The 15,433-nt window shown below is 31.7% G+C and overlaps 2 protein-coding genes across 2 annotated transcripts; one reads left to right on the forward strand and one right to left on the reverse strand.

Annotated features, from left to right (window-relative positions):
- Nucleotides 1-907: 907 nt before the first annotated feature.
- LOC103484436 (ras-related protein RABA1c-like) lies at nucleotides 908-3,970 on the forward strand. Its single transcript, XM_008441500.3, has 2 exons — nucleotides 908-1,563; nucleotides 3,241-3,970. Exons 1-2 carry the CDS (start codon nucleotides 1,343-1,345, stop codon nucleotides 3,674-3,676), a joined length of 657 nt encoding a protein of 218 aa, XP_008439722.1. The 5' UTR covers nucleotides 908-1,342; the 3' UTR covers nucleotides 3,677-3,970.
- Nucleotides 3,971-5,670: 1,700 nt separating this feature from the next.
- Nucleotides 5,671-6,671, reverse strand: LOC103484437 (uncharacterized). Its single transcript, XM_008441501.2, has 3 exons — nucleotides 6,376-6,671; nucleotides 6,123-6,269; nucleotides 5,671-6,025 (listed from the first exon to the last, which is right to left on the reverse strand). Exons 1-3 carry the CDS (start codon nucleotides 6,454-6,456, stop codon nucleotides 5,726-5,728), a joined length of 528 nt encoding a protein of 175 aa, XP_008439723.1. The 5' UTR covers nucleotides 6,457-6,671; the 3' UTR covers nucleotides 5,671-5,725.
- Between the last annotated feature and the right edge of the window lie 8,762 nt (nucleotides 6,672-15,433).

Here is a 15,433-nt window from a genome sequence, read left to right on the forward strand (position 1 = left end):
AATATTGATGAAAGACAATTCATAAACGAGTGAAATCGCCAACCGTTGATGATTGTCACCAGAAAATAAGAAAAAACAATAAAAAAAATGGACTAACAGAGAACAATTGTTTTCTTCCTTTGAAAGCAAACCAACTTTCTTTTCTTCCTTAAATGTAGGATATTTATTGAGAGCTAAATTAGATTGTTTGGTTTCTTTATTTGTCTGTTTTCTCCTTCCACATTCATGCTTTAACCTTCATTTTCCCCCATTGATTGTGAGCAACATCTTTGGAATCTTTGTCAGCTTTGTACACACATTTTATACATGAACTTTAATTTGATCTTTATAACCAATAGGATACGTAAATTTTATCATATATCATCTAATACTACACTCAGTTGTGAATTTGAAAATATTAATCGAAAAATAAACAACCAAGCAAAAACTTAAATACGGAACCTTCTAAACCAAATAGATACTATTTTAAATTATCGATTAATAAAAAAATTTAAGCTAACCGATGAAAGTAAATTTAATTATATATCATATAGTCTATTGGACAGTTATACATAGAACCCTTGAATTTAGTTTAGTGTTTCTTTCGTTCTTTTTAAAGAAAAAAAACCCATTAGAGTTAAAAAAATTCAAAATATAGGAGAATAAGATATTTTTGAAATACAAGAATAAAGTTGAAACCTAAAATAAAAATCAGAACAGTTGACCAGTTACTTTAAAAGCATATTTTTTTTTTCATTTTGATTGGAAAGTTGATAGGACAGTGACTTAAAAACAAATTTTGTAAGGTAAAAAAATAAAATTGTTGCTAAATTAAAAACATAATTTAAAGTATTTTTCCCAGAAAAGGCAAAAAAATCATACCTTTTTTTGTTTTTTGTTTCTAAAAAATCAAATCACCAATTTGAAGTTAAATTGAAAGCAAAAGCGAAGGAAATACTAAATACCAAAACTATGGTTCAGAAATTCTGACAGTGGAAGGGAATGGGCGGAGGGCACTGACGTCATTAAGACAGTTTTGATGGGGTTAATAATCTTGTCCTTTCTACTCCAAGTTTCAATTTTTGAGAAGTGACGCTTTTAAAGTGTTCTTACTCTTGCCGGCTTCTAAGACCAACCCAACCCCCTCTACCTGAGCAGACCTCCTTCGCCTTTCCCACAAAACAAACAAACAAACAAACAAAGGGTAAATTTCAAAGACCAAAAAAGCACCGCCCCGATAAAAAAGAAGAGATTTTTACGGTGTTTGTGAGAGAGAAAGTCGCTTGATCTAAAGAAAACAGGATCCTCTCTCTCTCTCTCTCTCTCTCTCATTCTCCGCGGCTGGAGGGAGGGCTTCAGAAAAATGTCTGCTTACAGAGCTGAAGATGACTATGACTATCTCTTCAAGGTCGTTTTAATCGGAGATTCTGGCGTTGGCAAGTCCAATTTGCTTTCTCGCTTTACCAAAAACGAGTTCAGCCTCGAATCTAAGTCTACTATTGGCGTTGAGTTTGCTACTCGTAGTTTGAATCTTGATGGCAAGGTTATCAAGGCTCAGATTTGGGACACTGCTGGCCAAGAACGGTGTTTTTTCTTCTTCCTTTCGCCTTTTATGTGCTTACTATGGTTCTGATTTCATATTTTGTGATCTGGGTCCTTGTCTTTTTAGGTGGAAATATTGTGTCGCATATGGGGCTCTGCTCTTGTGTTATTGTTTTCTCTTTCTTTTGCTTCTTCTGATTTTCAAATGTACATGCTCCTAATAAAATTGCTTTTCAAGCTTCGATTAGTCTTAATTATCGTCTTTGTTTGGTTTAGATTATGCTTGTTCATTTGGTTCGATAGGTTAGTTATTGATTGCAATGAGGTACCTGACGGTTTGGTGGATCTAAGCTAAAAGACGTTTGTTAGAGCTTAGAATACTATTATATAACCGGATGTTGCCTTCCCTTGTCATTTTCCCCCACATCAAATCCTCAATTCACTATATAGGTCGATTGTCCTCTCTAGTGTTTCCACGTGAGGGAGGGGTATTTTTGTGTTTTCTGTTGTATCAATGCCATGAATATGAGTTAAAAATGTAAGTTAATGTGGAAACTTTGTTAATTTTTAAAATTGAAATTTACTGTCTAGAGGTTGAGAGATATTTTAGGAGAAAATTGAGTTATGTTTTGTTGTCTAATTTGCATCAGTACTTGTTACCTAGATCACAGAAATCATCCTACCGCTATCGTGCTAGATGCGACCTTGTCCTGTAAAACAGCATGGAGAAAGGAACAAGTGAGATAGCAAATCAAGCCTTCCAATCAGATTTCAATATGCAAAGCTTTTTGCAAAACTCCAAATGCAGTTTCGTTTGGTTATCATGCATATGCTATAAACATGTCTTTAGGCTTAAAGCAGAAGGTCCCTTCGCTTAATTTGTAATTCAGGCATTACGTGGTTGCCAGTATGAATTGGACAAGCAGATGCACCCAAAGATCTTGAGTATGTTAGATGATTGATCGGCTGCAACATGCATTTTCGAAAAACATGCTGTTCTTTAACTTTTCTCTTCCAAATAATTGTCTTTCCATTTTTAGCAACCGTGTTAGGTTATTCCACCTCTATTAGTGTTGATTTATAATGTGGAGAAAAGTTCACCTCTTCAATTAGTGTTTGGGGTTTAAAGATCAGGGGAATATATATACACACACACATATATATATTGAAATGAGGGGAATATCAATTAGTAGTATATCATTTGTTAAACTGGTATTAAGAGGCCTGTGGGCCGTGTCTATCGTCTATATGAAGATTTAATTCAAAGTTCGATGCATATCTCCTACTGATGTAGAGATGGTTGCAGGGAGTGTTTAAGTTATAAAACATATGAGATTCTTTCGCCTCTTTTACTAGTTTATGGGGTTGACCGAACAGAACCCACTTTTTCTGTAGCAATAAGATTTATCTTCAATATCTTGTATATCAGGAAAAAGTGGTTCCATTCTCATTTTAACAAGGGAGAGATAGCTGTTAGGTAGTTGTGTTGTCACGTTTAGCACCCTAATGCGAGCAAATTAGGATGCGATTGGAAAAGTTTTCTTTAGTGCCTGTATATATGGCTCCGGCACGTATGATTGTTGGAGTGAACAAACCTTTTCCGTACTGAAGATGGGATATTTACCTGTGTGACAGACTTTTAACTTAGTTTGGTCTTAAAATATCTCTACTTGCTTTACTTTTCGACATCTCCTTTATCATCTTTTCTTAAATTTACAGTTATAGGGCGATTACAAGTGCATACTATAGAGGAGCAGTTGGTGCCCTGCTAGTGTACGATGTCACACGACACTCCACATATGAAAATGTTGAGAAGTGGTTGAAGGAGTTGAGAGATCACACCGATCCCAACATTGTAGTAATGCTAGTTGGCAACAAATCAGATCTTCGCCACCTTGTGGCAGTGTCAACCGAGGATGCAAAATCATTTGCCGAGACAGAGTCCCTGTATTTCATGGAAACCTCTGCCCTTGAAGCCACAAACGTCGACAACGCCTTTGCTGAAGTGCTTACACAAATTTACCACATAGTGAGCAAGAAGGCTATGGAAACAAATGATGATGCTGCTGCATCAGCCGTTATAGCGAAAGGGGAGAAAATTGATATCAGTAAGGACGTCTCTGAGGTAAAGAAAGGCGGTTGCTGTTCCAGCTAGACTACCAATCTCTGAAGCTGCTGAAGCAAAGCAGCAGACTGTCTCCTCGCTCGACATCTATTTTACATTTTGTTTTAAATATAGTACACCGTGGTTGTGTGAAATTTTTTCCAGGGATGCATAGAGGTAGGGGGGATTGATGGGGGAATGATTTGATGTATCTTATTGTTTTGGTTACTGATATTTTTGACTTATGATGCCGAACATACTGAAGCTTAAGCTGATTAAACCTGGGAATTTGGGAATTACAGTTTTATACTCAATCGACTTTGAGGGACGTTTTTGTGTTTCCAAGTACAGAATTGTTGTGGCTCTTGGTTTCAAGGCTTCTAGATTTGTTTCAACTCTTTGTGGGAGTAATGTATATAAGTAAGATATGTGGTATTCTCCTCCTCCTTTAATCCAATCCTTGTTAGATTGAAGGGAGTAAATTATGGTCAAACTTCGCCGTTCATCTGCCGTAATTTTATGTAAAAAGTGGAGTGAGCAAAGCATTAGAGGCCAACCAAATCATTGTTAATATTATTCCTTTTTATCTGTTGAACAATGAATTTATTATTATTATTATATATATATTTCAAGGAAATTTAAAAAAAAAAAGAGAGAGAGAGAAATATCATTTTCATCCTAAAGTTTCAAACTATCACCACACTATTGCTCCCAAATTTTAACTTTAATTTATAAGTTTTTAAGGTTTGAGTTTACTTTTTAATTATTTGGTCTTAGCTTTCAATGTTTTTTTATTTTACCCTTTGAATTTTAAAAAACGTTTTAACCGATCAAAATGAAAGTAAAATGGTAGAGATTGAACATTCAACTTTACTAATTACAGATTAGTGTGTTTGGAAGTGATGGTATGGTGATTTTTAGAAAAACAAAATTTAGGTACAATTGATTTTACAAAATCAATTTCTAAACAATTAAATTTATGTTTGGTAACAAACTCTTAAAATTGATTTTGAATCAATATAGATTGATACCAAAAATGATTTTAAAACTATCAAATTACCAAAAAAAAGGTATTTAAAAAACTATATAAAATACGGTGGTCGTTCTCGGTTAATCACTTTTTTACGATCACTAGAATTATGGTATTTTAAATAAATTTTGAGTCATTTCTATTTTTCTAAAATCACTGCCAAACTACATATTTTTGTGTAAAATTGATTTTGATTAGTGAAAAAAAATTGATTTTGGGTGTTACTACCAAACACACACCAAGTATACTTTGGCGGTCTGTGTTACAACCTCCAACTATATAAATAAAGTTCCAATGTTCATATAAAATTCTGCCTCAATCATAGTTTTCAAATATTTATAAAAGGATGAAACTTATCAACTATCAATTTGAATAGCAAATAATAACAAATATAATTTTTTTTATTGAAAAGCATAAATAATTAATTTTAAAAAAAGCGAAATACAAAAATCTATGTGGATTATCTCAATCACAAAAGAAAGTATATTCCCAAAGATTTGTATCTCATAAAGAAATAAAAAGAAAAAGAGTTGAATAATGGGAACCAAACCAATAATGTAAAAGAATTGGAATCATTTTTATGTAATATATTTTATTAATATTTAGGTTTAAGCTTTTTGCTTTTTGTATCCTCAACTCATTCTTGAAAAATGAAAAGCTTAAGGATATGGGGGGGTGGGTGTCACGGGTCGAATCTCTGGTGGGTCTCATATTGGGCCGACCTCACTCTCCATATCTCTCTTTTCCTTAAACCTCGGCCCATCTTTAACTTATTTTTTAAGTAAATTCAATTCTCCTCTTCAACTTTTAATCATTATTTTACTTTTTGTATAAACATGTCTCTATCAAGTTTAATTACAAAGTGGAGTAAGTTGGTGATAGTTCAGGTCTGAGTTTAAATTCTCATATGCATAACAACTTATATCAGTAATAAAATAAGTTTGGTTTCATTCTTAAGAACTGCCAAATCTATATTTTTCTTTTTTCTTTGGAAAGAAAGAAAAAACACGAGAGATTGGAATTTGGAATAGGAAGAAACATTTTCATTGAATTCAGAGGTTAGGAAGTGACTAGTAAAGTTGAGCATCATTGTGAGGAATGTCATTATGATGCTGGTTTGGAGCTAATAATTTGGGATCAATGGCTACATTAATAGCGTCAGTTATATCACTGAGATTAAGCAATTGATGATGATCTTCAGCTACAGCAATGGCCTCCATACAAAAACATTCGGTACATGAAACTCTAGCTTCAACAACATTAAGACCCATTTTCTCAAATGCTTCTAATACCGAAACCAATCTGTCCCCTCCCTTTTCGCATCTCACTTTCACCCTAAACTCTTCTCCATTCTTCTCAACCTTCACTTCCTGCTTTTATAAAAACATTAAATTTACTTTGCTCCCTTTGTAAATATCATATCTTTGAATAGTTAAAAGAGACAGAAAGAAGGGTGAGAAAAAGGACCTTGGAGGAATGAAATTGCTTTATTGAGTTCAAATATTCTCTTTTCATGTCCAGTAGATTTGAGTACTCTCTCTCAATTGCTTCCAGCTTGAGTTTAAGCTTATGAATGAAGAGAACAGCATTCCAAAACACACACGTCTGTCTTCCCTACATAAACAGAAGACTTGATTAATATTAATGGCCAAAACAAAGTGAAGTGACAGGAAAAAAAAGATGAAGAATTAAAAAAAGAAGAAGAATGTTTAGGAATTACAGAGGATTCATAAGTGGGTAGAGATCGAACAAGGCGTAGCTTGTTACGTGAGTCGAATCTCTTTTGTAATGTAGAAACCATCTCTGTTTCTCTGTTTATCTCTCAGCTTGAACTTGCTCCCCAATTAACAAAAGTTAGTGAAGAATAAGACCCTGAAATGAAGGGTGTGGCTATTTATAGCATAAAAAAGTTTGCTCTCTCTATGTATTTTTAAAGGCGAAATTGAAACAATCTCTTATGTGAATTTAAAAAACCAGAAGAACCCCATCTCTGTAAACTTATATAATATTTAATGATTCCATTCGTACGTAAATACTTCTATGCTTACACACATATATATACAGGACAATATGGTATGTGGGGACTAAAAATTAGATTGGAGGTTACTTTTTCTCTCTCTTTTTTCATTTTTCCCCTTTTACCTCGTTATGAGTTTGTACCCTGCATGTTTTAAGAGGATAACTTTAACTTTATTTATTATTTATTTATTTATTTATTCAAGGGATGGAAAAGGCAAAAATTACAATCAATCAATACTATAGTACATTATATGCATAGTGGTTGTCCTCTGGTGTAATGTTGTCTGCACAACTCAAGTACATTACTCTGCCTACCACCATTTATTTTCCACATCACCATTTTCTTTTTGGTTCTCTTTTTGTAATCTTGTGTGTGTGCGCTTTAATGACGTGCCGTGTCTGGTATCATATCTTAAAAAGTAAAAAAAGATGGATGGTATATAAGCAAGTTTAGTTAATGGGAAAATGTAGAAAAAGTTGAAGACATAAGTCCAGAGGTTAGGGAGAGGAAATGGGGAAGAAGACAATAAGAGTGAAGAGAAGGGGCATGCATGAGAATGAGCAGTAAGTACTAAAATGGAGACATGCATGGGAAGGGCAGAACAAAGGGGAGAGAGTCACGGGGTTGCCCAAATAAGGGGTTTTTTTTCTTCTTTTGTGTGTCTGTATTTTGTAAATATGTAAATGTATAAGATGTATTATGTTTTGATGGGTTAGCTTAGAGATAGATAGATAGATAGATATAGGTCACATGGTGATGTTCTGACACAACATTTTTGGAGTGTGTATTATTCTTTATCGTTCTTTCCACTTCGGGTGTTTGGATATAATGAATGGTATATACAAATTAATTCAGGCCACCTGCTCTGATCACTGTTTTGTTTGGCTTTATTATTCTATATACAAATACAATACATATCCTATGCACTGCTATTCTTTTGTCTGCTTCTTCATCTCTCCATTATTATATAGTTTTATACCTTTATTCTCTTTCTCTCTGGAATTTAATCCCTCTCTATTATATCCTACTGTTTATTACTGTTTTTACTTCTGTCACTACCCCAAATTTTAAACTTCTTGGCTTTAGCTATATGGACTTTTTCGGAAAATATCTGTTTTTCTCTTCTTTTCGAATACTAATGTCTACGACTAAACTTTAGATGGTACATGGTGTTGAATTTTTAGTTATATGTTTAAGCCATCAATCTAAGAAGTTCATTTTTTTTTTTTTTTTGTTTTATTGAATTATAATGAAGTCTTCACTACTATTATTAAAGGGTAGGTTTGAGTTTTATTAAATCAGAAAGTTTATGGAGAGATTTTGTTGTTATTATTTTGTGTTAAAATTAACAGAAGAATTTAGTAGATTTGAAGAGGAAAGGAAAGATTAATTTAATATTGATGTAGATGGAACTAGATGTACATCAACAACAAGATTCTTTCTTAAACCAAGTGAACCTTTTTTTTTTTTGAAAAACAGTAAAAGTAAAATTTTAATTGGAAAATATTTTGATGTGGAATTTGTGGGAATAAATGTGTAGGATTTGTGTTAAACAATTATTCTGAAATGATATTTAGTTTTTGTTTTGTTATGAAAAGAAATCATTCTCCCTAAGGAGAGGTCAATTCATTTTGTGGTAGGGACTGCGCTACACATTAGACAACACCCCCTACGCTCACTAATTTCTGTCTCAACATTTTCATTCATCAATTCATATTCTTCTTTCCATTTTTTATTCATCCAATCAACACACACACACACACACACACCACTCTTCAAACTATGTTTCATTCTTTCTCATCTCTGTTCAAATTAAATTCATGTTCTAATATAAATCTGTTTTATTGTTGCTTCCAATTTAGCAAAATAAATATAAACATAGACTATCAAATTTATATTTACAAGAAGTATTTTTTTCTTTTTTAGAAAATTTTTATGAATAGAAAAAAAAAAGAAAGAAACTATCAACAAAATATAGTAAAAATTTTAAATTGACTATGAAGAGTTGGACCGATTGCCACGATTTGTCAATAATTTTAATAGTTTATTATTTTTAAAAAATGCGGTTCTATTCTCACGGAATCGTAACTCATATTTCTACGATATTAACTGTTTAATATCATAGGAAAATGTAAGTACTTGGCTTTTTTTTTTTATTATTATTTTGTTTAAATAAACAATACTTAATCCTTTTTGAGAAAATAACAATTTACACTCCAAAATAGTCAAATATAATATGGATAACAATGTAAATTGATATATGTGCAAGAATGATGTTAAGTTGAATTCTAAAACATTTTTGTCACATATGCTTAAATTCATGTGAAAGGAATTGATTTAACCTCCCAAAAAATGAAGGAAAAAAAAAGGGATAACATTGAGGTCAATTAGTTTAAATTCCTTGGTTGTTTCCAATAAAAACCATTTGGTGGATAAGAGTAATTAGGTAGTGTTTTTCTTTTAGAAAACATATTTTTGTCACTATTAGCCCTGTTTTCTTATATATGTCGTGTCCCCTATATATAGTAACTAACCCCAAATTAAACATATGCTTATATATCTATTATAATTGTTGCATGATTTCCACCCAATCAAATTTGGATGTAACACAATATATATATATATATATATATATTTGAGTTTTTATTAATTACACATCCAATTCCAAAGTGGGTGTGGTTGAAATTGAAATTTTGAATATTATTGTATTTTGAGGTATAGGAATAATGGAGGGAGAGGCTGAGTTAGGCATATAGAAACACATACATGTGAACCACTTTTTCTTCTTTTTTTTTTTTTTTTTTCTCTTTATATATATATATATATAATCATATTATTATTATTATTATTGTTGTTGTTTTAAGTAAAGAGTGATGAGCACATAAAGGCAAAAAGCAGGCAAAAAGGAAATGTGGAATTTAGTAATTAATGGTTTGCCATTTGTATGCAGCTTTTTTGTTGGTAGTAGTAGGGCTAAGGCTAAGGGATGGAGTCGATGATGATGTTGATACACACCCACAAAACCCAAAACCAAAACTTACTTTTTCTTTCTACACTACAATTATTTTCATCACAGAAAAAACACTTTTTTTTTTTTATAAAAAAAAAGACTACTTTTTTTTCTGTCTACTTTTTGTTTATTTATGATCATATATATATATATATTATATATATAATTTCAACCCTTTTTATGAAACCGCGCTTTGGGTTTGTCCATTTGTGTTTGACGTTTGTGTATTTATAAAAACTATGATTGAGGTGAAGGCTCATCTTTTCATTACTTATTTTGGCTTCTTCTCTTAACATATTTTCTTTTCATCTCTCTTCTTCCATGGAATATATCCACACCCTATGCTATTATGCTATACTAATAATACCTAAGAAAGGGGAAAATTTACCTTCCCATTTTACAATCTTTTCATTGGCTTTGGTTGGAGGTTCCGAGAATTTCTTTTCCTTTTAGTTGGTGAAACCACCATATATCCCATTCATTCCAATCATTCCAAACACTATTTTTGTTTTCATCTCTTCCTTAATTCTACCTCCTGAGTTTTCAAATTTTGGTTTATTATGGAGAACATCAGTAAAAGGTTGGACAATATATAGCAATAGAAATTTAGAGGTAAAAGCAAAGTTGTTAGAAACTTAATTTTCAACAACTGAACAAGGATTATCAAACTAAACCTAAACTACTTGTATGTATAGCAATTTTCTCTGATCTCTTGATTTACTTTTTTTTTCTTTTATTTCTATTATAACAGCAAATTGGGCTACTGGACTGCGTCAGGCCTTTCAGCTGCCGCTCAACAAAATTGGGCCGGGCCCAAATGCCAATGAAAATTTTAAGAAATAATCTCAAATTGATATTTTTATTTTTATTATGTTTTGGTAGGAAAAAGAATAAAAATAGAAGGCTTGTAATTGTTTTTAACATCGACTATAATATTCAATATATATTTCAGTTGTTCCCAAGATTGTCCTATTAATTTGAGATTTGGAAAGATTTAGGATCTGATACCCTTTACAGTATATTGTTCAAAAGTAAAATTGAATATTAAATAAATTATATGCAAAAAGAGATGGAAAAGGATTTGAAATGTCATAATTGTTACAAATGCACCCAATGTCGTTATTATGATGCAAACATACCTGTATAAAATTGGGATTTATATTAAGCCAGGAATTAAAGTTTGATATTATCATTAGGAAAGTCAACAGATTTTTAAATCAAATTTTGTCAAATATTTGATTGGAGGACCAAAAATCAAGCATTTATGAAATGTTAATTCAAAGACCGAACAAAGTATAAAAAGGAGAGAATATATATATATATATATGGATATAGGGATATATGGATATATGGATTGGGATTGATTTTGAAAGTGGGGAATGGCCTTTGAGGGTGATGAAATGCCAAAAATTGGAAAAGTAAAGAGAAAGGGCATTGCCACCTGAGCTTTCAAAATATAGTGATAGAATATTAATTCTAAATCAGCAGCAGCAACAGGGTCGAGTTTCTACAGTTTTCTTTAAAGCCCACTTTAATTTAATTGATCAATTCAGCAATATAATTGCAAACATAATATATATGCCTGATTACAGGTTTATAATTGTGAAATAATTATTATTATATTTATATAATGAGGATTGGAAGGATTGGAAATTGGAGTGTAGTAGTACACACTACTGCAGTTGCCATTACAGTGCCAAGTCTCTATGGGTCACATACATACATATATATTAACTCAATCGCCCACTTTTTATTTTATTTGTTGCTTCACTGTATATATGCTTTCTAGTTTCTGCCAAAGGAGATTTGCCCTGCACATGCAGCTTTGTTTCAATATAATAATATCCCCTACCTCCAATTTTATTCTTTAACTTATATTTTTATTATTTTAACATATATAAACTACCTGATCATGAGTTTTAACCTACTTTAATTGCACAGTCTTTTCTTTTTTATGCACTCTCTTGTATAATGATAATGCGTATTAATTTGGTTATTCTGATTATGGAAGTTAGGGTTTGCTTTCTAATCCTCTTTGGAAGCTGTTGTTGTCCTCATTGGACCTCCAACTATGTTCATGTCCTTGTTCGTGACCCACTTCTTCGTCCTCCATGTCCACAGCGTTTTTATCTTTGTTTGCTTCTATTATTGAGACTAACTTCTCCACTCTTGTTGAATCAACTCACAAATTGAACAATTGGTGTGCATGATTCCTTCCCTCTTCTTCTCTGTTTTTCATATGTTTGTATCGAACTCATAAGTTGCTCGATGATCATAACCTTCAAATCTTTTGTTTCTTCCGATATGTTCAAACTTTGGATCTAGATCTTTGTATTTTCTCCACGTTCTTATATCTTTAATTTTCTCGCCATTTTTCTTAAGTTGATTGACGAGAGTTAAGACTCGAAAGAAATAGTTTGAGATGGTTTTTTCTTCTTTCATACGTAAAGTTTCAAATTCAACTCGTAGAGTTTGAAGACATACTGTACCTTTTTTACGAGATCAGCTTCCCTGTATGATATATGTTTGCATCTTCTTCCATGCTTTTTCTTCACTATTTATATGCAAAGTTTGAAATGTACCTTCTTGGTGGGATTTGTTCTCTTGTACAATGTTTGAAGCTTTTTTCACACTTCTCTTGTCGTCGTCTCTACTTCTGAAATCTTTCCAAAAGCATCGTCATCTAACTATTTCTTGAATCTCTCTTTCTTGAATCTCTCAAACTATTCCTTTGTATTTGAGAAAAACCACCATCAATCTCAACTGATTCAATATATCCTCACTCTATGATCTCCCAAACATCTTGTGAGCCAAAAACAGCTTTCATCTCAATACTCAATTCTTGCAGTTGCTTTTGTTGAGCACTGGGACTTGGAATTGCCGGACCATACTTCTACTTGCCACCTTTTTAGAAACTATTTTGTATTATTGATGACTTACTAATTTTTTGGTTTGAGATAAATTTTAGGATATCCCTAGCTCCTATTCATCATAGTAATTGAAAATTTTGCCAACACATGGATATATAATAAGGAAGTAGAAGAGGAGAAGCACTCACCCAGTTTCAGCCATTCTTTTAGCAATAATAAGAAAAAATGTACTTGTTCGTGTGTGGTTGCAGAAGAGTTGAATGGCAGGGCAAGTCTCTTTTGGCAGATCAATTTTAATTTAGATGAATCCACCTGCCAAAAAAGATCCGCCCTCTCATTCTTCTCATTCCATTCACTAAAAAATATTAATCAGTGGTATATGATGTTTGTTGAGAGAGTTGGGTTGTGGAAGAGGCCTTATTTAAAGGCCTCTATGATTCGCATTTGAAGTTGAATATGCCTGACCCTCAGTCCGTACAGTTAGGGCATTTCTTCACATTGTGCTTTAATTTGGGATCATAATATTCTTGGGATATATGGAGTATAGTATATATATTTTTTACTTTTATGTATTATGTATATATGTTGCCATCCTATCTTCGTCGTCCATCGCCACTCGACTCCTCATTTTCAACTCTCAATTACTTTCTGAACATAACCCCACTAACTCAACTCAAAGCCTTTCAACCTCTTTTATTTCTTACTTTATAACTTAAACATTACACCAAAAAAAGAACCTTTCTTTTCTATATCTATATACTGTTAAGAGGGCAGTTCTGTTTTGGCACTTCATGAAAGTAAAGTTTGGTACTTAGGTGTGGAATTTAGAACATTATAAATATTCATTAATTATCTCTGCCAAAGGAGACTTGGTTGATCTGTTGTTTCAAGTCCATTATTTCCAAAAATTCCACATTTTAAGCATTTGAGGATTCGCACATTAAACTAGAATGTGCTTTCCTCCCCTATTCCACGTCCTTGGTAAAAGATAAGGTGTATATATATATATATATATATATATATATATATATATCACAATTCATGTTCTTCAGATATATATATCATTCTCAAAGGAATATATAATTCCTCAATGCCTATATTTTGTTGGGTTTCATATATGGATATGCAAATTCCTGCGGTAGATGCCCTTCATGTCAACTCTTTGCCACATCTACCATCCGCATATTACACATACAAAGCAGCCACACGCACCCATTTTCAACTATTCCTAATTTTTGTCTTCAAAAGTTAAAACCCATCTTCCTCGCAAAACCCTCGTAAAATGTTTTATGTGCGGTTCACTGTCTTTTATATTTTCTTCGATGATATGACCGATCTATTGTCTACTTCGAAGATAAATTCATACAAATTTATTTTTTATTTCATACATACGTCTTTTAGACTAAACTATTTTTTTTAGTGAAATTAGAAGAAAAGCTTGCCAATAAAACTTATAAGTAATTCAAGGTTCGAAATTACACTCCCAAAATTGCCACAAAATTTTAGAACTTGATCGTTACAATTAATAAAGAAGATGTGATTGTAAAAAATGAGTTTAGCTCGAATAAGTTAGTATGATCTTTCTTCTATCAAATAGAAAAATTTTTAAAAAATGTATTCGGCAATTTAATCTTAATTGCAATAATGCTACAAGCCTTACTTAGGTACACAAAACTAGATCTTCCTTAATAACATTGAAAAAGATTATAAAAACAAAAAAAAAAAAAAATTAATGTTGGAGGTATCAACAATAAAATGTACAATTTCGATGTTTATTTTTGAAAAATTAACATTAAAATATAATAAAAATATTGATTGAATAAGTCACGTAAAAAAATGGGGATGTCCATGAAAACTTAATAGACATTGGTAATGTGAAAAAGGTGGGAATTTTATTAGACAAAAATAAATAAAACCAAGTTTTTGCCATAATTATTGTAATGCATGGATAGGAATACTAAGTAGCTTTCACCTTTCAGACTTTGAGTTAAGTTGATTAACGACGACATGAGTAAGTCAACGTCCGTAATTAAGCAATTAGTTCCTTCAACGACTATTACTCTTTGTTATACAATTTCCTTTGTACACTGCACCTATTGATCATATACAATTTCCTCTTTTATTACATATAGAAAAACCATTAATTTATTTTTTCTTATAAAAAAAAAAAAAAACATACAACGACTATTACTCTTTGTTATATGTTGATGGGTGAAACTTTAGATGTATGTTTGATCCACACTCCAAAAAGTTCAAATTTGTGGACCATTATTATTGTTTGCTTTCTATACCCTAATTATAATGAGTTGTTCAAATAATTGTTCCAACTATTTAATTTAGAGTGTCACGTACTTTTTTATGAATATTATGACTCCCCTCTTATTTGCATTGATGGATTGCATTCTTTTTTTTTAATTTAAAAAGTTATACTTGATTGAGAGGTTGTGTGTATATATGTATGAGCTCAAATTAGGGAGGACAGTGTTGTTCTTTCTAGTCTTTTTTTTTTTACTACAATGATATGCTGGCATGCTTTTATATGTTAAATTGATTAAAATTCTGATAATATTTTAAGAAAAACACTTGAAAGAGTTTCAATTTAAATTTTAAAAAATAAAATTGAATTTGTTCGTTTTTGGTCCCATGCATGAGTTTCATAATTAAGATTCATTTTAGTTGTTCAGTTGATATCAAGGGTTCCATATATCTCTCTCTCACAGAGGACGATTATTCATTCTTTGTGTTGTAAAACCTACAACCTCTCTCCCAATTAAGGGAATGTTAAATAATACTGATTGTAATTATTTGTAATATCAAATATTTCATCTGGATTGAGAAAAATTCTTGGAGGAGATGGGAAGATATATTTGAGATCAGG

The sequence above is a fragment of the Cucumis melo genome, chromosome 8 (assembly GCF_025177605.1).
Source record: "Cucumis melo cultivar AY chromosome 8, USDA_Cmelo_AY_1.0, whole genome shotgun sequence".
In the NCBI taxonomy this organism is placed as follows: domain Eukaryota; kingdom Viridiplantae; phylum Streptophyta; class Magnoliopsida; order Cucurbitales; family Cucurbitaceae; genus Cucumis; species Cucumis melo.